The 27,260-nt window shown below is 38.7% G+C and overlaps 1 protein-coding gene across 5 annotated transcripts; it reads left to right on the top strand.

The window, feature by feature from the left end:
• Positions 1–5,120: 5,120 nt before the first annotated feature.
• EEF1AKMT1 (EEF1A lysine methyltransferase 1) lies at positions 5,121–25,703 on the top strand. 5 transcript variants are annotated; one of them, XM_069080366.1, is made up of 6 exons: positions 5,188–5,273; positions 6,302–6,489; positions 10,956–11,104; positions 18,525–18,607; positions 22,935–23,215; positions 25,525–25,703. In XM_069080366.1, the coding sequence occupies exons 3-6, from the start codon at positions 10,958–10,960 to the stop codon at positions 25,668–25,670; spliced, it is 657 nt and encodes a 218-aa protein (XP_068936467.1). In that variant the 5' UTR covers positions 5,188–5,273; positions 6,302–6,489; positions 10,956–10,957; the 3' UTR covers positions 25,671–25,703. The 5 variants fall into 5 exon arrangements, with proteins under 5 accessions (XP_068936463.1, XP_068936464.1, XP_068936465.1 ...); XM_069080365.1 differs by having other exon boundaries at positions 5,190–5,273; positions 10,907–11,104; XM_069080362.1 differs by lacking the exon at positions 6,302–6,489 and having other exon boundaries at positions 5,121–5,273.
• The last annotated feature ends 1,557 nt before the right edge of the window (positions 25,704–27,260 follow it).

The following is a 27,260-nucleotide window of genomic DNA, read 5'->3' as shown; positions in this document are numbered from 1 at the left end:
TCTATGTAACCCATTATATCCTCTGCAGCCAAGTAGAATGTGTGTTTCTTATGACAGCCCTTAAATGCTTGAAGATACTCATCTTGTTCAGTAATGCTCTTATGGCATGTTCAACAGTCCTCTAACCATCCTGGCTGCCCACTTCTAAACATGTTTCAGCATTCCTGTTAGACGCCTACTAAAATGTGATATCCAAACTGAATATGACATTCTGAATTTAGCCTGACTGGGGAAGATTATAGGCCTCTTTTAATTTGCCTCAAAGTTCTAGAACAGATAAGATGATTTGTGAACACTAATGGGGATGATTATTAGAAATCAGATAAGTTTCACAAAAGAAAAAAAAAAGTTATGCCAGACTAACCTACTAGTAATGTTAAGTCATTACAGTTGTGTTCTTTATTACCCCATTTGGGGTTTTCTTGGCAGAGATACTGGAATGGTTTGCCATTTCCTTCTCCATCTCATTTTACATATGAGGATCTGAGGCAAACAGGCTTAAATGACTTGCCCAGGGTCACAAAGCTAGTTAGTGTCTGAGGCCAGATTTGAACTCATGAAGATGAGTCTTCTAATCATCCCTACAATGTTTTTAGTTTGTGGTACATCATTTTAGTAAAGATGTTTACAGGCTGGATGGGATCCAGAAAAAGAATAGAATGGTGAGGGTACCCTAATCATGTGATTGAAAGAACTGGAAAATGTTTATCAGACAGAAGAACTTTCTGGAGAATGATAGCTGCTTTTAAATACTTGAAGGACTGTCAAGTGAAAAAGGAATGCGACAATTTTGTGTGACTCCAAAGGGCAGAATAACTAGAGTCTTTGAGTGGAAGTTTCTGTTCTGTATAAAGAGTAGAAAATCAAATGAGCTGCCTTGTAAAGGTTCCTTGTCTCTAGGAAGTATTGTTGCAGTTTCATGGTGTGTTGTGGGGGATTGTCTCAAAGAATTCAGTTAGACCACTTCTAGTGCAAGTAAAGGCATTTATTGACGATTGATGTCCCACAGAATTGGGCTAGGTTCCAAGAGGAATCGGCTTAGTAAGACTGGACAGCCAATTTTATAGTGTAATGATGCTGATTACACAACAGAATCTATGAATATTAAAAAGGCAGGAGAAGTTTGTTAAGGGATTAGATAATAGGGGAGGAGTCTCTTCTGTGGTTCAGTGGTCAAACATCCTGGTTGTGCTGTTTTCTCTTTGGTCAGCTATTGTGGTCCTGTCTGGTCAAGATAGATTGTTAGGTATTGTGGTCCTATCTTGGACTAAATGGCTGATGTATTGTGGTTGAGTGCAAGGACACACCTGTTCAGATATGTCAATTGGATCCAGGGGGCAGTGACTTGCTAGGGGCAGTGGCTGTACTGAGTCTGGGAACTGCTTTTTTTTGTTAGAATTCCATCATTCCCCTCTCAAAGAATTGGGACCCAAATTCATTTGGGAAAGGGGATGGAGGTCTCACCTTTTGTAGCTTCTTTGGGCTGGCAAGGGACATTAAGCTGTCTTGTCTCAATGGGTCCCAGGGAGGGGGCTGATTGGAACAGAGCATAGGTCACATCTAGGGGATGATGGATGGGTATGGGCTGGCATCCACTGTTCTCTGACAAATGTAGGTGAATTGGATCTGGAGGCAGTGGCTAGCTGGGGAAGGCAGTGGTTATAGTGAGTCTGGGGGCCTGTGATGTGTTTAAAGCTAGATTGTGTGATTAAATCAGGACATGCCTGTTGTTCAGTGAGGCCCGTTAAGGAAGTTAGAATATCAGGGCAGGGGGCAGCTTGTTAGGGTTCCGTCGGTATTCGAAGCAAAGGCTAGGATATTGTAGAGTTCTTATATTAGGAAGTCAGACCAGATTGCTTCTAGTATCCCTTTCAGCTCAGGAACTTCACGGTGCTTACTACAGTAACTGAGTGATCCACAGACTGATGTGGATTTAAAAGCTACTTTCAGGCTCAATCCTATAAAGTGGGTAAGTTGCCCTTTATTTTAGTGGGGGTTACTTAGCTTTTGATGAATTTTAATACTTTTTTATTGCTTTAGATGGACACATTTATATAGCATTGCATTCTTCTCCCTTCCTTCAAACTCCTTAATTTTTTTTTTAAATTATTGCTTGTGCTTTCATGAAATAACCAAAGCTGTTAATGTGGAGGTATATAGAGAACAACTTCAATCTTTGCACAACTGTATAGTAATAAAAGTTTCTAAGCAAATGAAATGTTAATGTAAGGGTATTTTTAAAGCCACTCTAATTAAAGGTTTTCAAAGTGCTATTTCAGACCGAAAATTTGAATACTTTTTCATAAGTTTTTCTGTTCCAAAACAAACCACAGTAGTGGTTCTTGTAGTCAGAGTAAAACATTTTTTTAAAAACAAAAAACCTACTGGACAAGTTGTTTCCTACTATGTACCCCTCCCCCTTTTTATATTAAGTCTACTTGTTCAAGTCTATGTTTTATATATTTTCTTTCCAACTCCTGGTACTAGCAGCGTCATTTTACTTTATTTTTTCAAAGTCCATTTGAACAGCCTAGTTCAAAGTGATCAACATCTAAAAGCAGAATGTGTTACCACAGAGTACAGCATTTAGAGAATTTACTGTGTGCTATGAGGTTTATAAATCTATGTGCCCTTTTATTGTGTTTCATTAACTAGTGAATATTATAAATTGCCAGTGTTTCAATTCAATTTAGCAAGTATTTATTAAGCCCTATGTGCAGTGCCCTATATTAAGTATGAGGATACAGACAAAAATGAAAAAAATAATCACTATTTTCAAGGATCTTAGTTTAGGAATGAGGGATACAAGAATAAGCAGAAAAATAAATGCAAGATAATTTTAGGAAGAATACACTAACTAAACAGATCAAGAAGGGCTTCACCTAGGAGACTAAAGGATTTGAATTGGGAGTTGATAAGGGAGTGAATTCTAGGGGGGGAACAGCTTGTGCAAAGGTGTGGAGGTAGAGGTGGAACAGAACTGAGCAAATAGTTGAGGTGGCTGAAGACAGTACTAACTGTTCGGGTGATCAACTGGAAAGCCCCCAAAGTGGCTCCCTTATTGGTGATAGAATTTTTATGCTGGCTAATCTCTCCCTTAACAGAAATTATACCTGTAGAAGGCTATCTCAATTTGTGTAGATGTCATGCTAACATAGCCCAAATTACTTTAAATCAACAGCTGATTTTAGGAGACAGTTGTCTATATTATCTGCCCAAAGATACACCTCATAAAAAAGGGTACTAATTTTAAATCTGCATGCTCACTACAGTCACAGATAGGATATGCAGATAAGCAAACTTTTTCATTCTTCAGCATATGTGGGGTTTGGGATAAAAGAGGGAATTTTAGACGAACCAAGTTCTAAGGCCAACTCGGTTTTCTAATCTGTTAAACTTTGTACCTGTGCCCAAACACTTAAAAAACAGCCTTTGCTAAGACATATGCATTTTCCAGTGCTGTCTGGAATAAAGCTATGTTTTTCCCCTCTCTCCCAAAACTTTTAAATACTGTTCAAAGCTTTATTTAAAAAACTTTCAGATTTGTGGGTTGGCATGTCTATAAAGAGAGCTTCTTAACATTGTTCCCCACCTCCAGTAAATTAATGATTTCCCTGGTATGTATTGAAGTGATCCAGTACTTAGTGTTGGGGTCTCCCACCCCTCAAACTTCTTTTGCAATTCAACAGACTTCATATTAACCACCTATGATACAAAACCAAAACGCAAACACCCTGATTTCAAAGGATGGTAAAATTGAAAGGACTTTCAGCGTCCATCTAAACTAAACGCCTCACTTGACACAGGAGGAAACTGAGATTAAGGGTGATTATGGCTTGCCTGGGGGCAGAGATTTGAACCCCAGCCTTCCAATTCTAGTCAGTGAACAAGCATTTATTAAGCTCCAACTACGTGCCAGGCACGTTAAAGCCTAGGGATAAAAAAAAGGCAAAAGTTATTCCCTGCCCTTAAAGAGCTCCCTAACGGGAAAATGACATATCAGCAACGTATATACAGAATAAATTAGAGTTGTATTCTTTCCAACTTCACAGTTCTGGAGTATTACATACAGAAAGAATATAAGGAAAAGCCAGTGACTTCGAAGGAGATTCAGGTAAGGTGCCACCTGCACTGACCTTCGAAGGAAAACACGGATATTCTGAGAGGATATAATGAGGAGGCAGGGATTCCGGGAATGTGAGCATGGCATTAAATGCAAGGTGGCAGGAGAGAAAATGGAGTTCGAGGAACAACTGATATAGTTTATTTTGGCTGAAACCTAAGAATTCTGAAGAAGATAAATAGGCTTCTAAAAGTATATAGGAACCAGACTATGAAGGGCTTTAAATGCTAGGATAAGGTGTTTCGATTTCTTTTTCGATCCAAAATAGGGGGGTTTTTAAGCGATCAATCAACAAGCACTTATCATCTAAAAATCGATGTGCCAGGCTCCGTATTAGGCACAGAAGATACAAATTCGAGACCTGTGCTTTTCAAAGATTTTGGTCCTGTGGAGAGGGGTTTGGGGAAGTGAAAGGCTAAAGACAGGGTGATCCAATCAGTCAACAACTATGAAGCACCTTCCACTACGACTGAGCAACACTGGTCTCCATAAATTGAAAGCTGTGTGGCAGGTAGGTGTTGCAGTGGATAGAGCGCCGGGCCTGCAGTCAGGAAGACCCGAGTTCTAGCTGTGTGACCCTGGGTAAGTCCCTTAAATCTGTTTGCCTCAGTTTCCTCATATGTAAAATCAGCCCGAGAAGGAAATGGCAAACCACTCCAGTATCTTTGCCAAGATGGGAACACGACTGAACAATACCAAAGTTGTGAACAGGATCAAAAAGGAAATAACTAGGAGACAGAAAGCACTGGAAATACGAAGAGTGAGGAAAGGCTTCCTGGAGAAGATGACATTTTATTTGAGACTTAAAGGAAGCCCGGGATAGTCAGTAGTGTGAGCGGAGGAGAGACAGCATTCCAGGCACCGGGGACGAGAGAGTGTCCAGAGCCGAGGCAGGGAGAATCTTGTTCTTGGAACAGCCAAGTGGCCGGTGTCCCAGGATCGAGGAGGACGTGGTTGGTATTGATGAAAAGCACCACGCTCCAGGGAGACGGGAAGAAGCGCCAACGAAGCGCTCAGCGGAAAAGTCCTGCAACCAGCAGCCTTTGTGCCAAACTGCGCACGCGTGAAGGCCGGCCCCGAGCGCGAGACCTCTGCGCCCGCACTTCCCAGGCTCTTCGTTCCGAAGAACGGTCGGCGGCGCGCTTGGTTGGTGAGTGCCAGGCAGGGCGCGCGGACCCGCGTGTCGGGCGGGGGAGTGAGAGCGCGGATGGGAGGGGGGAAGGAGAAGGAGCCCTTAGAGCGGGAGACTGGAGGGGTGAGGGGTGGAAGCACGGGCGGCGACGGCCAGGCCTGCGCCAGCCCGACCTGGTCCAGAAGGGCGGAGGGCGCGGATCTCCCCTTGCCCTCCTGTGTCTACTGGCGTTCTATCCTTGGACCAGCCGGGCTGGGAGAAGAATTTTCTGGGTTTTTAGCCGCCCTCCAAGGCAGCGCGGCGCGGCCTTCCGCCCGGCAGCAGGGCCCCCTGTGCCGCGCCTGCGCGCTTCCACCTCCCCCTCCCACGAGGAAGCACGTGCCTTGGTCTCACTAGGGAGGCCTTAGTAGGGTTGTTAAGGGGCGGGAGCTAGAGGCGAGAACCTGGGTGCGAATATGGGCGCTGACCCTTTATTTTAGGGATGGAATTTAGGGATGGAAGGCGCTTTGGACACGGATTAAGGAAGTGTTACCAGATACCCCTTAATGCTAGTTCCCTGCCCCCGCGATTATCTCCAGTTTAACCGTGTTTGCACAGTTATTTGCATACTGCCTCCCATTTAGACCTCAACTGACGGAAGGACGGGTTTTGGTTTTGGTGTTTAACATTCTTTGTATCTCTACACTTACCGCAGTGCCTGGCACAATGTAGGTACTTAATAAATACATGTCAGCTTGACTTGGCATACAGTGGGAGCTTAATAAGTTGACTTAAGTTTACAGGTGAAGATACAGGTTCAGTTCTAACAGTGAGTGATATAGTAGCAAAGCTGGATTTTGAACTTAGAGATCCAGGCTCCCAATCCACGTCTCCACTTACATGTAGCCTATGAATATTGTATTTTTTCATTTAAAAAAATGCCATATACAATTTTAAAATAATAGGTCAAACATTTTTGAAGTGATTGGACAATCTGGGTTAAGAAACATGCAGTTTTGGACATGAATACTGTGTTTATCTTTTTTTTTTTTTTTTGTATTTTTAAGCAATCGGGGTTAAGTAACTTGCTCAAGGTTACACGGCCAGTTATTTCTGGGTGTGGTGCTGAGTGTCTGAGCCCGGGATTCGATCTCCAGGTCGTCCCAACACTGGAGCCGGTACTCTTACTCGCTGAGCCACCTGGCCGCCCCTAATACTGTGTTCATCTTGCTTGACTATGCTTATTTATTACAAGGTTAGTTTTTTTTTTTTTCTTTTGGCTAGGATTCAAGGAGGTTAGCAATGGTAATGCAAAAAAATGGCCATTGAAACATTTTTTTAAAATGCACAGGACAGGAAGCACAGACAAATGGAAAGTAACTTGTAGAATTTCCCATATTCTTTTTAAAAAATGGCACGAAATGGAGATTTGCATAGAACCCTCTTTTTGTGTTGTCTGGAAATGTTTTCTTTTTTTGCTCTTTAAGGTCAGAATAACAATTTTTTTAAAAAGATGATTTCACAAAACCCCTGTTCACAATAAAGTCCCTTTACTTTTTAAAGCCTATTTCCTCTTCCTGCTCTGGATCCTGTGACCTCCCTCTGTACTATACTTCGTTCTAGGGGAGATAGAAGATAGATGTTTTTCCCTCATGGAGTTTTTTTGGGGGGAGGGGGAAGACAAGGCAAACACAACTGTGATACACATGATAGAAACCAGGTGGCAGCTGCATACTTTGTACGAGGGACTGTGCTAAGTCATAGGGCTACAAAGTAAAACAAAAGACAGCCCCTGTCCTTTCAGTGCTTTCTTGGCAAAGCTACTGTAGTGGTTTGCCATTTCCTTCTCCAACTCATTTTACAGATGAGGAAGCTGAGGCAAACAGGGTTAACCGACTTGCTCAGCTAGTAAGTGTCTGAGGCCAGATTTGAACTCAGGAAGATGAGACTTCCTGACACTAGGCCAGGCTCTCTATCCACACTGCCACCTAGCTCACAATTTAATTAATTCAGACAACACATAAAAAGAAGCTGAAGGGGCAGGGTAGGATAGGGCTGCCATGGACCCCTTACTTAAATGGAGGATCTGAGAGGAGCTCTTACTGCCCACCTTCCACCTAGTCAGAGGGAGGGAGCAGGTGATAGTGAGGAGGTATAAGTTTCACAATCGATGCCATCTTATAGAAAGATGAGTTTTTGGAGTTAATGATAGTGTTTAGGAGAGCAACCTGGTAGGAAATGATGATCAAAAAAGATAATATTTGTAAAGCAGTTAATACAGGTGGGGAATGATGAGGGAAGACTTAAGGACTTCCATTCTAGACATGTTGATCTCTGTTGACATCTGTATTCTTACCTGCCTACAAGTAAGGCAAATGAAATGATTTGACCATCCCCTTGGAGATTACTAGAATTTGTCAGGATCTCTAGGTCATCTAATCCATTGATTCCTTTTAAAATTCTGTATCACACTATATGTTTCTAAATTTGATGAAACATATGGAAGGATTCAGGACCCATTACCCATGCCCATTAATGAAATTTGTGGGGAGATTATGATTCTTTGAAAACATATTTTTGGTTCCGTGAAGAAAAAAGAAGAAATAACCACTCATAAAATACAATCAAAATGGTATGGCTGCTGCAGAGATTCAGTTTAGGAACCTGGAGACAAAGAAAAGGAAATACAATAGGCCACAAATGCCCTTGAACTGAGAAATCAGGTTTCTGGGAGCCAGCAATCACTAAGTATTTTATTGCTTTAAACCAAATTAAGTTAAATAAAATGAATACCACAAAATCCATGGTCTTTGGAGACTCAGGAGGATCAAGACTGAACAGGCCAATTAATAAAGACTTTCCTACACTACTGAGAAGTAGTGAGAAAGAATTGGCTTTCTGTTCATCAGTTACATGCTTCTTAATAACCAAACAATACAATAAATACCTGAGTGGGAATACAAAATTGAAAGGATTAGAAATTGAATTAGCTTTTTAACTTGGAAAAATACACATATCTTGAATCCCAATTCCACGCTATACAAAATCTGTTCAATTTCATTTTCCAGCCTTGACTGTCCTAATGGGAATACAGAAAGAGGTTTTGCCCCCTCTTTTAGACAAAGATTATATAGACAGCTGTTCTCTAGTCCATTAGGAAATAGATGGTTGGACAGTCTGCCAGTCCGTTTTCTGGACACCCTCCTGGCTTTTGCCCCTGAAGGACAGCCCCTCAGTCACTAGTTCATTTTCTTGCCACCCTTCTAGTCTCTCCCTCTAAGAAGCAGTTCCCTGACTCCAGGCCCATTCTCTGGCCTTTTAGACATCTTCTAGAGACCTCTTTTTGGTATTTCTCCTATGAAGAGCCATCTGGTTTCTTGTCCTCCACGGTAGATGGTACATAATGCATTCACCTTGGGATAGTCATGTAAATCACCCTGTTTGCCTTGATTATGCTCAATCCTCAGTGATCTAGCCAGACTGACTTTGAGGTCTCTCACATGAAATATTCTTTTTTTTTTTCCTTTTGGAAGGGGGAAGGCAAGGTAATTGGGGTTAAGTGACTTACCCAAGGATCACACATCTAATTAAGTGTCAGGTGTCTGAGGCTGAATTTGAACTCAAGTCATCCTGACTCCAGGGCCAGTGCGCTATTCACTTCTATACCTAGCTGCCCCCAACATGCAACATTCTAATGCCTTCATCTTTGCTATCACCTCTACTTGAACTACCCTTCCTCTGCCCTTTAGAATCCCAAGTTTCATTCAAAGCTCAGCTCAAATGCTGCCTTTTACATGAAGCCTTTTCTGATCCTTCCCCAACTGTGGGGTGCCTTTTCCACCACCAAATACCTTGTATTTTTTTGTATATACTTACATATGTATATACATATTATCTTCCCAATAAGAATGTAAGCCCCTTGAGGTCTGGGACTTTCATTTTTCATCTTTGTATCCCTAGCACCTAGCACACAGTAGGCATTTAATAAATAATGCCAAAAGTGGAGCAAATATTTATGTGACTACTATTAGTAACACTATGGGTCACTAATGTTAGGAAATATTAGGAAAAAACAATGATTATGAAAAGAGATTATGTTTAGTGCTGGTAAGATAGATGTCTTTCTACTCTTAATGAGGAGTTGTTACTACTACATAGTTGTTACTATATAGTATAGAATTTACCAAATAACAGTTTCCAGTTCAACAGAGACATCTTCTTAGTTCCTTTTTTAATCCAATCATATTGTCCATTTCAGTTTGACTTCACCTAAATTAGGTTTTTTTATGTCTTTGGGGCTCTACCTAAACTTATCCAGCCTCTTCAAACACCATTGTAACTGAGAGGGATGGGGGGGAGGAGGGGAGCAAGAAAAAATAAATTGCTGTAATAAAAATTCTGAAAAAAAAATAGTGTATCATGGTGCTTTTAGTGATGTGTAAGACTCAATTTGACCTAGAATACCTTCTGCTTTTATGTTAGAAATTGTGAGGAGAGAGATCTGGAATTTCTTCCCCCTTTTAAAAGTCTTTAAGTACCAATCCCAAAATCTGAAAGAGAATCCTAATTATTTCAGCAGTTCTTCAAATCACTTTGCTGTCCACTTCCTCATCTTTGTCTCTCACAAACACTCTGGCATGCACATATATTAAAATAAAGGGATACTCTTTACTGTAGTTATTCACTTGGAGTTCATTGTTGACCTTGGAGCGAGAATTTTCAATTGAAAGTCAGGATCTGAAGTGAGATTTCAAGAGACTGAATCGATGGTGAGAAAGTGGATCCCATTGAACTTTTTTCAAACTTTAGCAGTGGAGAGGAGAAATATTAGATGATAGCTAGATGAAGGAAAAAGATAAATAAAAGGCATTGAGGGGACAGGGTTGGCCATGTTTGAGGGAGTTGGGAAAGGGCTGATGGTGAAGAAAAATTGAAAATACACAAGAAAGGTAAAGATTATTTCTGGAGCAAAGTCCTGAAAGAAACAGGAGGAAATGGTCCCTTTAGTTCTCTGTTATAAAATGTAAAGCATGCAAAGAAATTACTGACCTTCCATAAGAGAACTGCTATAAGTTATTTGAATTAATCATGATCAATTTATAACAATCCATCCTCATTTAGCAGAGGTTTGACATGGTCAGGTCAGTGCTTTAGGAATAAAGATTTGCCAGCTCTGGAGAATGGATCGGAAAGGGAAGCGACTAGAGGAATGAAGACCAATGAGGAAGTTATTGCAATCGTCCAGAGGTCTCTTAATAGTTATCAACAGTGTATATTTATGCTATTTAAGCATAAATTTTAAAATGCTGGTTAAGGTTAGGCAAATAGGAGGAAGGTGGAGGAGGATACTTGTAAAGTCTTTACCCATTTCTTCCATAGGAAGCATCAGGGTGGTACAGATGAAAAGTGTCTTGATTGGGGTTTAAATCCTGGCCCTGCCACTTACCTGTATGACCTTCGGCAAGGTGATTAGCTTCTTTGGGCCTTAGTTCCTCATTTGTAAAATGACAGAGTTGGACTTGGTGACTAAGATACTTTTCAGTTCTAAATATGTAGTCTTGTTGAAGGTTGGTATGCACAGAAACATATCTAACCAGTGTAATTTTTAATTATACTTCTAGGCTAAACCGCGTAACCCAACAAAAGAATGAATGTACTTGTTCATTTTATAGGAGACAATACATTTTTCATCCATCTTGTATGCTTTATTATTGGTTTAAGAAATGGGTGACTCTGATGATGATGACATCCCTCAGCTTTCTTCACATACCCTAGCAGCTCTGCAGGAATTTTATGATGAACAGCAGCAGCGAAAGACTGACCCTCATGAAGATAATAAATATAACATTGGGGTAATAGAAGAAAATTGGGTAAGTAAATCCATTTTAGACTCATACATCTTTCTTTAAAGGAAGAAAAAAAGTCAGCCAATAATTATTTATTGAGGGCCCAACATTTGATGTGCCCAACTTGTTGCAAGACACTGAATGGGCCTGTACAAATTAATTATAGGCCATCATTAATCCCTGCCCTCTGGGTGTTTACCACCTAGTTGGAAAGAGAAGACTAACACAAAAAATTAGCATATAGTTTAAAACAGCTTATAATTAGCTAGCCCTTGGAAACAACTAGGTGGTACAGTAGATAAGAGTGCCAGGCCTAGAGTAAGGCAGACTTATCTTCCTGGATTCAAATCTGGTTTTAGACACTTACTTGCTGTGTAACTTTGGCCAAGACACTTAACCCTATTTGCCTCCAGTTTCTCATCTGTAAAAGGGACTGGAGAAGGAAGTGGCAAGCCACTCCAGCATTTCTGCCAAGAAAACCCCAAAATCAGGTCACAAAGAATCAGACACAACTGAAAAATAGTAACAACAATCTAGTTCCTATCTGTTCTTTGACTCTCCTTAAAGCTTTTCTTGACCTTTCTACCCTGACATCCCCAATTCTTTTCTTTTTTTTTAAAGCAATCGGGGTTAAGTAACTTGCTCAAGGTTACACGGCCAGTTATTTCTGGGTGTGGTGCTAAGTATCTGAGCCCGGATTTGATCCCCAGGTCATCCCAACACTGGAGCCGGTGCTTTTACTCTCTGTGCTACCTGGCCCCCCCACATCCCCAATTCTACCCTCTCAAAAACTTCCCTTCTCTGGATTCCCATAATACTTTGTGTCTCTGTTATGCAGTTTTCATATTCTACCTTGTTTTGCCTTGTATTTTAGTTATTTGAGTAACTGAGTAATTAATTACTGAAATAGACTGCTTGCCTCAAGTCTCACCTCATTCCATTCCATTCTTCATTCAGCAGCTAAAGTGATTTTCCCAAAACAAAGATCTAAACATGTCATTACCCCTACTCTGTAAATTTTAGTGTCTCCCTGTTATGTCCAGGAGCAAATACAAAATGCTCTGTTTGGCATTCAAAGCCCTTCATAACCTAGCCCCTGCCTGCCTTTCCAGTCTTCTTAAACATTGCTCCCCAAGATGTCTTTTTTGATCCAGTGGACTTCTGGCTGTTCCATAGACACTCCATCTCTTGGCTCTGGGTATTTTCTCTGGCTGTCCCCCATGCCTGGAACACTCTCCTTTCTCTGCTCCAACTACTGACTTCCCTGGCTTCCTTCAAGTCCCAACTAAAATTTCACTTTCTGCAGGAAGTCTTCCCTAATCCCTTGTAATTTCAGTGCTTTCCCTCTTTTAATTATTTCCTAATTATCCTGTATATAGCTATTTTAGTGTACACACACACACACATATATATATATATATATTTGTTTGGATCTTAGTATATGTTTATTTGATTCTTATCTCCTCTATTAGATTGTAAACTCCTTGAAGACAGGGACTATCTTTTGCCTCTTTTTATATCCCCGACACTTAGTGCAGTGACTGGCACATATCAGGTGCTTAATAAATGACTATTGGTTGATTTATTAATTGACTTGTGCTTAACAGCAAATGTGAATTTAAATCCCAGCTCTGCCACTTACTGGCTGTGAGACCCATGGCAATTTTCCTTATCCGTAAAATGAGGGTGATATTTATATAAGATATTTCACAGGGTGGCTGTGAGTTATTATGAAAGGAAGGAAGGAGGGAAAGAAAGAAGCCATTTTAATAACTCCTTCTATGATAGACCAACATGGGCTTTAGAAATTGGTTGCATTACTGGGAAATAAGGTATACAGGCACTGGGGTATAGAAATTCATCTTGCCCTACTAGAAAGTTAAGGGGGAAATGGGGGAGGATATAAGAGAGAGAAGATTGGGAGGAGTATTTAGTAGGCTCGCTATCTTTGGGTGGGGGCTAGGGTCAAGATGGGGAGAAAATTTGTAACTCAAAATCTTCTGTAAATGAATGTTGAAAACTAAAAATAAATAAGTAAAAGATTTTTAAAAAGAAATTGATTGCATTAAATTTAGAGATTATGAATATATCCTACTTTAATGATTTCCTGTCTGTTTTTACTTTTTCCTATTGAAGGTTTTGAAGAGGTGGGAGAATTGTCAAAATAAGTTCCTCACATAGAATTGAAACATGGATTTTATTTCACTGTGAATTGTTGAGAAACAATTCAGGCTTCTGTTTACTGCCTGTGAATTTCCCCAGGTTTAGCAGGGATATGTGCTTTACATTTAGACATTTTTTATAGGCAAATTAAGTGATATTTTTACCTACTTTCCCTCCCAAGAATCTCCAGATTTGGGGTTTTTTTCCATTTATAATCTCTGGTTAATCTGAGTCTTTTCTTCTCTTTTTGGGAAGGGGTACCAGATTATTGATTTTGTTGGTACCAGGAGCTTCAAGTGAGGAAACTCCCTCCAGATAGAGAGATCAGCACCTGTCAGGCAACTTCTAGTCATAGGGAGTTGCCTGGGTTAAGTGACTTGCCCAGAGTCACACTGTCAGTATGTATTAGAGATGAAACTTGAAACCAGGACCCAGCTCTTCTTCCTTCCTAGACCGCCTCATTTTCTATAGCAGCACTGCCTTTTGACCTAGAAAAAGTTCCCCATTCGAAATTCCCTTCACTCCCATGAATTCAACTATTACCTCTACAGTAATGACACCCAAATCTATATCCTTATTTAGTGATAATGTTCTTCTCCAGCACTCACATGGTACTTTATTTTCACCTCTCTCCTGCACTTATCATACACTATAGTTTTGAATGTGTATACTATCCCCATCACTAGATTTTATGATCCCGGACTGCAGGGAGCCTTTATATAGTAGGTCTTTCATAAAATCTACTTTAGAGGGTTGTGCTGAAGCCACACAAATCTGCTTTATTTATGACACTGCCTGGAGCAAATAGATTTTTCCTTTTTTTCTGATCTTTTTTATTTCTGTTTTTGGGTAGCAGAGTCCATTCCCTCCTTTAGTCCCCTTTCACAACTTAGCAGAGTGAATGCTAGGTTTTGATTCAGGAAGTCTTTGATACTTTATGTGTAGCTAACACACACTAAGGTATGCCTCAGGGCATCTCTAGGACTGATCTGCTTCTTATAACTGTGAGCAGTAGTACCCTGAATAGCTATGATGCTAATATAATGCAACAGCTTTTAATTTTTATTAAAATTTATACTTATAGTTTGGTTTCCTCCCAGCTGTAGCTTCCCTTGTGTCTTAAACATTTCTTTTCTGATCTTCTACTGCTATTGAAAACTATCATGTTTAAGAAATTTTTTAACTTGCTCAAATCCAAGCCCAGTAGCACTTGAGGTAATCTATTGGAATGTTGTGGTTAACTGATTTTGAAAGCAAACTAAGAATTAAGTAGTTTTTTTTTTAATTCTGAACTTAAACACAAAACAAAATGATCATTTTCATATACAAAGTAGAATGTAAAAAGAAGAGGATTATACATGAAACTTTGAATCTCTAGAATCTAAAACTTACTTTTCCTTTGAATTATATAATAAATATAATTGCATAATAAACATTGTATATTATGTCATATAGTATATATGACATAATAATAAATATATTACAAATATAAGTATATAATAAATTCAGCAAACAACTTTCAAAGCTACCCTGCTTGTCTGTTTCTTTCTCTTCTTTTTTTCTATAAGAATTAAGTCCAGTTGTTTTTTATCCCTTTGCTTTCCTCCCTCTTTTCACATTCTTTACATTTTCCTCCTTTTCCTCCCAGCTCTTCTTGCTTTTTCTCTCTCCCTTTTGCTAGCTGATTTCTGTGTTTGTCCAGTTGCACAACCTGTCACAGTTTCATCAGGTTTTCTGCTCAGGAACCTCACCAAACCACAGAACTTCCTTCAGTTTCTCAGCCACCTCGATGCCCTATTCTTATCTTTATGTTAAAGATGGTAATCGTCAACATTGGAGAATTTGTGGAAAAATAGGCACCTTAATGGATTGTTGGTGGAGCTACAAATTAATACAACAATTTTGGAAGGAAATGTGAAACTATGCAGAGAAAGTGGCTAAACTATCCATATCCTTTGACTTAACGGTTCTTCTACTAAGTCCAAGGAGGTCATGGATTAAAAAAAAAAGTCTGGGGCAGCTAGGTGGCTCAATGAATAGAGCACAGGCCCTGGAGTCAGGAGGACCTGAGTTCAAATCCAACCTCAGACATTTAACACTTACTAGCTGTGTGACCTTGGGCAAGTCAACCCCAATTGCCCTGCCTTCCCCCCTCCAAAAAGACAAAAAAAAAGGCCTAATTTACACGACATATTTATAAGAAAATTTTTATAATAAAGAAATGGAGACAAAATATAGATGTTTGTCATTTGGGGGATGGCTAAACAATCTATAGTATATGAATTTATAATAGGCTATATGAAATGACAAATGTGATGACTACAGAGAAATATGGAAAGATTTACATGAACTGATGCATAGTAAAGTAAGCAGAGCCAGGAAAACAACATGATGACTACAAGGAAGTAAATAGAAAGAACTACCACTACAAAAAAATTGAAACTGAATGTTATAAAATTATAAAGGTCAAGACAGAAATATAAGAAGATACTTCCCCCACTACTTTTCAGAGGTGGAAGAGATTCATATTGTATATATTGTCATAGTGTTTCAATATATTAATCAGTTTTCCTGAATTTTTCCTTTTTTGAAAAAAAAAAGTCATGAGATGACTCTCTAGGAGAGAGGAAAAGAAGGGCTACAGGAGGAAATGGGGAAAAAAAGATATCAATAAACATTTACTTTTTTAAATGGCAGAAAAAATCTAAGTTGATTGGTTCTCTGAGCATGCATAAAAGAATATCCTGTTTTTCTTCCTTATAAAAATTATTCTCTCATATTTGATTAACTTTAATTCTGTACATTTTCCATCCCCCTTTAGCTGATTTCCTTTGTGGAATTTTAACCCATGGGATTGTACCTATCCTTTCTCTAAGCTCTTTGACATCTGTTCTCCCCAAATCTAAGGTGTATGTCAGTTTAGACAACTTTCCTTTTTACTCCATCGAAAACTCTAGGAAGGAGTGCTCACTTCCCTCCAGAATTCCCCATCATTTTCACTCCAGCAATCAGTTTTTACTTGTTGGTGAGACTTGGCTAGACTAGAAAACCCACCCCCACCCCACCCCCATTGACTGCTTCACCTTATAAAGAAAATAATTATCATTAATTCCAGTAAAGAATTGATTAGCTTCTGCCAAATCAGACTAACGTAAAGATGTACAACATCATACATGTATTCCTGAATATCCTCTGCAGTCTTTAGATGAAGGATTTTTTCATATGAAGGGCTTCTGCTGACATAAACCTCCTAGGTAGTAGATGGGTTTCCTTAGCTGGCCTGTTTACTCTCAGAGGGAGTGTAATGAAATGGAGAGAGCATTGGACCTTAGATTTAAGTCATAGCCCTATGCTTTCTCACCTGGATGGCATCAAGCAAGTCATTTAAGTCAAGTCCACAAGGATTTACTTAGCACCTACTATGTCCCAGGCACTGTGCTTCTCCACACCTCTGTTAAATGAGAGTTTTGGAGCAGAGGGCCTTTATGGTGCCCTCTGCTCTTGATCTATGAACCTGTGATTCTAGTAGGATGGCTTGTGACCCAGTAATGTGCTGCTTTAGAGGCCTAGGAAAATGATAGCTCTCCCTGGGCACTCTGTCAAGGAGATTCTGGGAATTTCTTTTCTTGATTTCATTAGCGGTTTATTTCATCCCAATGTTGTATGTCTCTAGCATATAAGATACTACATCCTTCTTGAGACTTCCCCAACTTTTCACAGTTGAGCTGCTTTTAAATGCCAGAGGTTCACTTAGGAGTGGGGTTATTGTGTCTTCTCACAGACAAGTACAACTTTCTAATTTGGACCTTAACCTCATGAAAGTCATTTTTATTTTTAAATTAAAATTTTTTTCAACAAGAATCTGTCATCTCCTTCCTACCCCAGCCTCCACTGAAAAAAAGAAAAAACAATTCTGGTAACAAATTAATATAGACAAGCAAAACAAATTCCTGCATTGGTTATGTGCAGAATATATCTAGACCTAGGTAGATATGTCAATCTGCACCTGAATTTGAGGATATCTGTGTCTCATTTCCTCATCTGTGAGTCATAGGGTCTGGCTTAAATGATCTTCTTGTGCTAATACTCTCTGAACCTATGAATCTCTATCTGGAGTTCAACCAATACTTATTAGGCACTTATTTATATGCATACTACTGTGCCAGGCATTGGAGGATCCAGGAAGGCCAGAAACACTGCCTGTGTAGATAGAAACCTTATATTACCCCTAGAATCTGTCCTTCCTACCTTTTAATAATAGATTTGAGTAACTATTCCCTGAATAATTACTTCTAATTCATCCCAGAGCTGGCAAAACTCTCCACTTGTCCTCCAATTTACTGTCATCTATTTAGAGATCTCAGTCACAAATATCATTACCACATACCATTCCAAGCAAGTCTCACTAGTTCTGAATGCATACATACACACTTGGCAGTCTGGCTTACTATTCTCCTTATCCCAGTTGTAGAAAAAGAAAGTAAGACCCAGACACACAGCTGTACCCTAGATGCTCATTAGTTTGCTGTCTATAATATGTAAACATAAGCAAATTAATGTATGTGGATACAAATGTGTGTTTCTTCAGCTACCAACAAAGAAGCTATTTATCTGAAGAGGAAAATTTGAGGAGCTTTTTGGGGGTTGTAGGATTGTGTATGTTTCACTGACTAGCTAGAAAAAAAAAAGTGTGATGTATCATAACTGCATTTATGATGTTTTTCAATACCACCCCAGTGTGGTCCAGCTGAGTTATTTGAGGACCTAAAGAGCTAGTGTATGTTAGAGAAACTTTGAAGAGAAACATATATGGAGGGCCAGTGTAAAAGACTTTTTTATTTAACTTAATGCTAAGAAAATGTAGATTGATGAAGTCAGTATTTAGTATCCATCTACTGGGTTGCATTGGGGCAGTCAGGTAGTGCTGTGGATAGAGTGCCAGGCCTGGAATCTGGAAGACTCATCTTCTTGAGTTCAAATCTGGCCTCCAGCACTTCTGGATGTGTGACCCTGGGCAGGACACTTGACCTTTTTAGTCGTTATCTGTAAAATGAACTGGAGAAGGCAATGGCAAACCACTCCAGTATCTTTTCCAAGAAAACTCCAAATGGGATCATGAAGAGTTGAACACAGCTGAAAATAACAAGGTTGAATTATTGTTTTACAAAAATATGCCCCTTCCTGTGATATTTATACATTTGGAAGGGGAAGTTGTTTCTAGATGGCGAAAAGTTTAATGTGTAAACAATAAAAGTGATTTCTACCCATTTCCCTTCCACAGCAATTGAGTCAGTTTTGGTACAATGAAGAAACAGCATTACGATTAGCTACTGAAGTTATTATAGCTGCTGGTAAAGGTGGAAGGTAACTTTTGAACACTTTTTTTCTTATCTCTTAAATCTAGTGTCAGTAGTCATTTTTCTTAGTGAAAAATGCTTTGTTTTTAGGTTTTTTTTCTTCTATATCTAAACTTTAGAAGGAGTTTAGAGAATATTTACTGAAGAATTATTTGCCATATTTCTTAAACTAAAATAGTAGTTTCATAGCTAAATAATATGTTTGTTAGAATTCATAGGAGCCATTGGATTTTTTTTTTGAAGATACTGGGTTGAAATTAGCACTACCGAGTGTAGTGTCTTTTTGTGTTATGGTCCAAACAAAAAGAATAGTCTTTTATACTTGGCTACAAACTTTGATGAAACCTTATGATTGTGATTAAAGCACTTAATTCTGTACCAGCTATTACAAATCAAGAAAATTTTAAAAATCTATTTTTCTCCTAGAGTCATTTTTTTACCTCAATTAATATTATACAATAACCCCAATATCTAATAGAGTTTAATGAAGCAGTTTTATCTTTTTTTAAATCTTTTTTTCCCCAGATCTATAATGTATAAGGCAGTTATTTAGGTTCAGGCATGAAACGAATCACATCGAGGTTTGTGGTAGCTCCTACACAAATCCTTAAGTTCCTTGGACCCAACCAGACTATTCAATTTAAAAGAGTAGAGACCAGAATTCCAACAAATTTGACTTCTCCAGCTTCTAAGAAGTGAACTTGAAGTCCTGTGCCCTCTCTATATACCTATCTACATTCTTAACTTTAGGGGAAGCCAGACTAGGGTTTAGGAGCAAAGGGATAAGAAAATCAATAAATAACTATTGTTAATTTTATACAGTTTGTTTACAGTGATCTCCAAGGTTACAAATTATTTTGTGCAGCTAGTCAAATATGGATATGTGCCATTCTAAACTTGTTTTATTTGACAAAAGAAGCAAACTAGAGGCAGCCCCCAATTTTCGCAGGCCTGACTTTAAGCTTTAATAACTTATTTGGCTATTAAATTGTTATTAACTAGCAATTATTATTAATAGCTATTATAGTAAAAAAAATTTATTAAAGCTTAAAACTACACTGAGACTTTTGAGACACCTTGTATATGTCTCATATACAAATACCCATCCAGTGGGTATTTCTTAAAGGCAGTTAGGTGGTGCAGTGGATAGAGAATTGACCATGAAGTCAGGGTTCAAATCCTGTTTCAGACACTTAGTAGCTGTGTATTCCTGGACAGATCCTTTAACCTCTATTTGCTTTACTTTGTTCATCTATAAAATGGAGATAATAGCACCTACCTCCCAGAAGTATTGTAAGGACAAAATGGCACAGTGTTTGCAAAGTGTTTTACAAACCCTAAAGTGTTATAAAAATAATAGGTATTGTTATCATAATTATTATTATTTCCCTAGTACTTGTGGGGATTTCCTATCTTTCCTTACTTAGCTAACCTCATTTGGTCCCAGAATGAATTAGCAAGAAGATAGGGAGTGTTAGGGAGGCAGCAATGAGAAGAAAGAAAAAAGAGGGAAGAGAAGGGAGAAAACCTGCATTTTGGGGCTCTCGGACCATTTCTTCTTTATGTTCCATACACCCCCCTTCCCTTCTTTTCTTTCTTAAAGCTTAAAACTGCACTGAGACTTTTGGGACACCCTATATATGTCTCATATACAAATATACAAACACCCATCTAGTGGGTATTTCTCAAAGACAGTTAGGTGCCCACAACAGACCACCCGATGCCAACATCAGTTGTCAGTATTTCTATTAGGAGGGATGAAGAATGGGAAGTTGTTGCAGAATTTCCCTTTATTGTTGATGAAAACTATCTGTTTACTATATTGTAAACTTAGCTACAGTATCCTAAACTCCCTTCCTGTCCCTGGCACTTGAAATTCAATCAATAAAAGAGAACCAGATAAAATTAGTGAAGCTCTTAACTCCATCCAGGAAAAAGTATAAATATCAGTACCTTTCTATCATTTTAGCCTTGCAAATAAGCCAAAAAACTTAATGGGAAGTCCAGGGAAGGCAGATAGATAGGCTTAGAAATGGGAGGGTCAGTCTGACTCGTACAGGAAACAGCTGTAGGGGAGGAAGGCTCTTCCTGAATGATAGGATCTGTCGTTTAGGCCATGTGACTCCTAGAGGGAAACTAGGCTCAAATACTGACCTGGAACAAGTGATAAGCCTAGCTGAAAGGAGAAGGGAAGGAGCCATGACAACTGACAAGTGAATTTGCTTTAGGTGAAATGAGCAAGACTGAGATCAGAGCTACTGAGGATGAAGGAGGCTACTGGGGAATCCATGCAAGAAAGGTCCAAAACCTGTGGAAGAAATTCCTGGGGGGACAGAGCCATAGAATTCTAGTACCGGAAGGGACTTTAGAAATTAAGTTCCGTTTCATTGCTTAACAGACAAAGGATGAATGTTGTGCTTGTCAGAGATCAGAGCCTTTGAGCTTTCCAGGGCAGAAACAAAGAAGTCAGAAAGCCATGGGCAGACTCAGAGTTCCTACACCCATCATCTAAGTCTAGGTAGCAGATTTTAAGAGGGTCTGGCAGTTCTAGCAGCCTTGTCCTGAATATACCTCAGGCTAGAAGCCTAAAAGTTTGGGACAGCAGCCAACCAGGACAGGCTTGAGGTCAGACTGACTCCAGAGAGAAGAAATAAAAGAGTGAGGTCAGTGGATATTAAGGGAGCTAAGAAAGACCAAGGTTTAACTCCTTTTGTGTGTTCACTGAGAACCAATGCTAAGCACTTCATTCCTATAAGTTTTTAAGATTTAAAACTTTTGTAACTTCCTCTTTTTGGTTTTTTTTTGGGGGGGGGGGATAATTTTACTGTAATTACTAGCATTAAAACCCTTGAAAAACATAAACAAGGTTATATACTTATATAAGAAATTAGAGTAGAAAAGTTTGGAATTTATGATTCATTCTGAAATTGGGGGTATGTGGTTCACAGGATAGAGAAAGGGGGGTGATACTAAGTGGAAAAAATGGGGAACAGGAAAGCACTTGGAGTTCTCCAGGTTCATAAAGTGAGGGCACCCAGAGAGAACCAAGGCAGGTTCTAGTGGATTAACACTCAAGCAGATGGCCTCTGGAGGTAGGGGAAAGGGCATGGGATCAGCTCCCATCTCAGATAGTCATGAGCTGTGAGACCCTGGGCAAGTCACTTAGCCTCCTGTGCCTCAGGTTTCTCCTCTCCAGAATGGGGGAGTTGAGCTGAAAGGCCTCTGAGGTCACTTTCAGCTCTAAATCTATGATCCTATGATACATCAAGAAGGCTACAGGCTTATCTTTACTCTTTCTCCTCTTCACTGTCATTTCTAGTTACCTCTTAACCTCTGTGAGCCTCAGTTTCCTGATGTGTAAAAGTAAATAATAGCAGCTCCCTATTTCACAAGATTGCTATGAGGATCCAGTGAGGTGTGTGTGTGTGTGTGTGTGTGTGTGTGTGTGTGTGTGTGTGTGAAATCACTGCTGTCCTGTTTCCAGTTTATCCTGTATTTTGTTATTGCTCAGAATTTTCCCTGTCCCCCAAGAGTGACATAGGTAATTAGAGACTTTGGGTACATTAGGTTGAAGAGATTTTTGTGGACAGGCCTGAGAACTTAATCATGTCTATAACAGTTTTATGAAAGATACATTTCAAGTTCCAAATAATCAATTTGCAAAACAGACTTTTAGAATCTAATATGTTGACAAGCAAGTGTTCAGGTAGGAATGGCTCTTTCCTGGATAGCAGATTTTTAAAAACTTTATAACTAGAGGAAACCCAAGGTTCCAAGTTGTTTGTGCACATTTGATTCATAAACCAGAAAGTTGTTGGGTTGTCTTTTCAGAGTTCTTTTTTCAAAATCATGAGGATTTAAAAAAAAAAATCAAGGCAGAATTGTTCAATTTGGGGTTTTGTATATTACTTTCAATAAATAGTAAAGGACCCACATGAAAACAATAGAGACATTTTAGCCTTTGTGTCATTTACAGCAGATGTTTTTCATAATATGTTCCTGATGTTTTAAGTTGTTGGTTATTAGCCAGTTTATATGTATCTTCAGACCTTAAAATTATGTATTGCAGATTTTTTAATACCATGTTCTCTCAATATGAACTAGTACAAAGTATTAGTTAGTATTTTTTACACTGCAGCTGCTGGTGGTTTCACTGGTTTTTGTCTTTTATTTAATCAGATGGAAGCATACACTCAAATAGGAGACTTGAGTAAAGGCCTCCTCTGGGGGAAAAATGCTCAATGGAAATCCAAGCTATTATTCTTCATAGATAATTGACACCCTTGATTAACTTTGGGAAACCTTTCATGAGTTTGTTCATTCTCCACTTCTAGGATAGCATGTGTCAGTGCCCCCAGTGTTTACCAGAAATTGAGAGAGTTAAATGGTGAAGACTTTTCAGTGTGTATCTTGGAATATGACAAAAGATTTGCTGTATATGGAGAGGAGTTCATCTACTATGATTACAATGATCCTTTAAATTTGCCAGAAAAGCTTACTCCACATAGTTTTGACATTGTTATCGCTGATCCACCTTACCTTTCTGAAGAATGTCTCAGAAAAACAGCAGAAACCATCAAGTATCTAACACAAGGAAAGATTCTGCTTTGCACAGGTATTATACATCTCTAGGCCTTTCTGTTTCTTCAAAACATTTTGTTATTTCTCATAAGTATCTTATTCAAACTGATGATAATAAATATTTTTATTAGACTATAAGAATTATTGAATTAACTCAGAAAGATTTTATAAAGCTTTGAAGTGCTATAAAAATTCACACTTACATATTTTCCTAGTATTTGTGTTCTGAAATTTGTCATTGCCCTGGAACTTTGAACAAACTATGTGGCTATTAATCTTCTCAATATAATGTGTTTTTCATTGATTTTCCCCCTATATCCTGGGGGACATAGGCCATCATCACTTCCATTTTCCCATATTTACTGGTTCCCATTCTGTTCTTTCTGGAATAATATTCTTAACCAAATACTTTAATCTCCATTTATGTAATATCTAATGCCACTGAGGCTTAATTTCATTGTCCTCACTCCAGTTATGCCAGCCATGAAATGGCGAACTTACATTCTCTAGATTTATATGTACTTCTGTTACAAAGGCAAATTTTCTGTGTAATAGAATTATACCGGTCTAAATTTGATGGTGTATGTTTATGAATAATACTTTATGTTGGTTTTTTAGTCATATAATATGAAATCAAATGTTTTTCTTTTTTAATAACATTTTATTTTTCTCCCAATGATATGTAAAAACAATTTTAACATTCCTGATTGTTTTGGGTTTTTTTTGCTTTTTGGAGGGCAATTGGGGTTAAGTGACTTGCCCAAGGTCACATGGCTAGTTTTTGTGTTAAGTGTCTGAGGCCAGATTTGAACTCAGGTCCTCCTGACTCCAGGGCTGGTGCTCTATTCACTGCGCCACCTAGCCACCCCCTGACTGTTTTTAAAAGTTTTGAGTTCCAAATTCTATACCCCCTCCTTTCTCTCTACTTATTGTCTCAGGGAGACAATATTATTACTTGTCTCCCTGAGACAATAAGTAATCTAATATAGGTTACACATGTACAGTTATGTAAAACATTTCCATATCAGATGGCTTTCTTGAGTTATCTTTTTCTTCCTTTTGTCACCCCTAGTTTGAAACCAAATTGACCTAATAAGGATATGGCACTTGCTCTCCATACCTTTAATTCTTCTAGGTGACTTCAAATTGACTGATGAATATCCCTGAAGATATTAAAACAAAGTTAAGCTTACTGCTCTATAACTTTCGGGATTTTTCTTTTCTCATTTAAAAAACCTAGCCTTATTTCTTTTTGAGTTTGTGATGACTAGTTATGATTTTTTCAGACTATCAGCTAATTACTTTGTCAGAGTTATTCGATCAACAAGCATTTATTGAGTGTTTCCTATGTGCAAGGCATTGTGCTAGCATTAGAGAGGGAATCAAGGAGGAGTAAAAGTCTCTGTCCTCCAGGGGCTTATAGGCAGATAAAGACATAAATAGAAATAACCACTGTGCAATGTAAAATGTTTTACTTATGTAGAAGAGGTACCAAGTACATCAGAGGTGCGTGCCTCTGATGCCTCCCCCTGTATCCACAGAATGGGAGACAGCACTCTATCTGGCAAAACAGCCCATAGTGGACGTCCGTTTTCACCTGAAGTCCCTGCAGATCTGTCTAAATAGTTAACAGATGCCATTTGTATATCAGAGGTGGTGTCTTCTACAAGGTGAGGTAGAGAGCTGTAGAAAGGCTAAGGCGAGCTGGATAAGAACAGGTTTAGGGGTTATTTTTTATGTGAAGATAGAAATTATTCTTTAAAATTCTGTTAATTCTAGTTCATTTTTTTCCTTCTGTATTAACCTGTGAAAAAAAGCATTTCTCTGCTGCTAAGAAACTACACTCTGTACACTATCCATTATTATACATTTTTAACCATTCTTATTGCCAAAATTAAATACAAAAAATATAATTTTTTTTTGCTACTGAAAAAGGATAGTTTTAGATTGAATCAGAATTAGGGGTGAGTAGGATGCCACCTAGTGTTTAACACTGAAGGAGGACACAAAAAGGGGCACTTGTTAATACTGTTTTGTAAGTACATAAAGGTTTAATATTAGAAAATTTATTCTCTGTGGTATGTAGGTGTTTCTTTTTGAGAAATAAAACCACATATTAATCATGAAGACTGTTATACCATACAGTCATCCAACTTAGAGCTTGGGCAATCCAACTCCAAGCCATTCCTTCCCTTGAGTGTAAGCTTCAGTTGTGCAAAAATAAGGGCTATATCTTGTACCTTTTTTGTAGCCCCTGTTTAACACAGTGCTAAACACATATACAGTCTATGTACTCTGAGGAAATGTTTTAATTGATTCTGATTAATATTCTCATTTTGTCAGGTGCCATCATGGAGAAAGAGGCAACAGAACTTCTTGGGGTGAAGATGTGCAGATTTATTCCAAAACACACTCGAAATCTGGCAAATGAGTTTCGATGTTATGTTAATTATGATTCTGGACTGAATTCTGAAGTCAACTGTTCATAATACTCCTATTAAAACGGCATCTCCACCATTAAATTTTCTGGTCTAGATTTGATTATGGAGAGATCTTGTCATCTATTAATTTTATAAACCAGGTTTATATTGCATTTAGTGTTTGTTTTAAAAAAACTCTTGATCAGGGGTGGCTAGATGGCAAAGGGAATAGAGCACTGGCCCTGTAGTCAGGAGGACCTGAGTTCAAATTCAGCCTCAAAAATTTAACACTTACTAGCTATGTGACCTTGGGCAAGTCACTTAACCCCATTGTCCTGCCTACCCCCCTCCAAAAAGCAAAAAAAAACATCCCAAAACAAAAACAAAACCCTCTTCACCAGCTTGAATTCATTAAAGGTTAGTTCTTTTTGCCTATGGATTGAGAGATCAGGGCTTTTCATTTCTAAAGAACATACTGTCAGCTCCATCTAGTGTAATTCAAGTGGAGGATGGAGTTAGAGTAAGAGAATGCCCCTTTCTTCTTTCTGTTAGGCTTTGTGGAGTGTAAGGAGGACAAGGTCAGTCTGAATTGGCAAGAATCTGATTCATGTAAATTTCAATGCAGTTTTATTCCTTTGAAGAAAGAATAGAAACAAAATTTTTTTTAAATTGCCAGTGCTGGTGATATCATGATAGGAATTATTTGTAACTACCACATACTTATAATCAAATTAGATTTTGCTTTAAAAAATGCTTGAAAGTCTTATTCTACATAGGCTAAAGATTTACCTTATAATTTTTAAAGATTATGTAATAGGAGCAGGGCTTCCCATTTACTCATTCCTGGAAGCAAGCTTACTCTTACTCCACATGGGTATATAACAGAATACAGAGTAGGAATTGGAATAAAGACCCCACCCTCACCCCAGCTTATAAAAGCTATATCTCCCTTGCAGGGCTCTAGAGGCTACCCCCTTAAGGACTTGAGAGTTTCTATTCAATGCTGTTAGCTCAAGCCCCCATTCTAGTATGTTCTCCCAAACATTATTTTCTAGTGATTAGCACTCCATTATCATTTTTAACCAATTAACATCAGTTAGTTTTTATGAAGGTTTTTTTTAACTGAGAAAATATTGCAAAAACAAATATAAATATCCAGAAACACACTACTGTTGTCCTTGAGAAGAAAGGGATCAAATTTAAAGTGGTTGGTACAATGTATTCATCACACCCCCACCCCCACCACCAAAGGCACTTCTGAATGTAAAATAGTAAATGGTCAAAGTTGTCCCCTTACTTCAAAAATCTAGCCACTTAGGGTTGTGCTATTTACCGGCCTCAGTTGTCCAAAAACTCTGGCATAGACTCCTATCACTGGACCTCATGTGGCTCACTCTTCCAAACTTTCCAAACTTGCAAGGTCACAGCCTAGTCCCTTCTATTTCTGATAGTCCTTCACCTGTGACTAGAAAGAATAGACGCCCAAAATTCAGAAGCAACAGTAGAGCCATGTGCTCATGGCTTCAGGCAAACCCAGGATGGCACAGTAAGCTAGCTCTTTCTCTGTCTCCCCACCCAAAGGCTTACTTACAGCAGTCCTTTCCTCCTCATTCAAATGCAGCCAAGAATTAATTGCCCCATGGCAGGTTTTTGTATGCC

The sequence above is a fragment of the Petaurus breviceps genome, unplaced genomic scaffold (assembly GCF_028583685.1).
Source record: "Petaurus breviceps papuanus isolate PSGF00001 unplaced genomic scaffold, PetGlider_PUasm1.0 91133, whole genome shotgun sequence".
Taxonomy (NCBI): Eukaryota; Metazoa; Chordata; class Mammalia; order Diprotodontia; family Petauridae; genus Petaurus; species Petaurus breviceps.
The sequence above is the reverse complement of the archived record's forward strand: the minus strand, read 5'-3'. Positions and strand labels throughout refer to the sequence as shown.

Coding starts and splice junctions, on each gene's coding strand:
- EEF1AKMT1 (XM_069080362.1), top strand. CDS start 10,958: ATGGGTGACTCTGATGATGATGACATCCCTCAGCTTTCTTCACATACC. Junction 18,608..22,934: donor GCTGCTGGTAAAGGTGGAAG/GTAACTTTTGAA, acceptor CTCCACTTCTAG/GATAGCATGTGTCAGTGCCC. Junction 23,216..25,524: donor AAAGATTCTGCTTTGCACAG/GTATTATACATC, acceptor TCATTTTGTCAG/GTGCCATCATGGAGAAAGAG.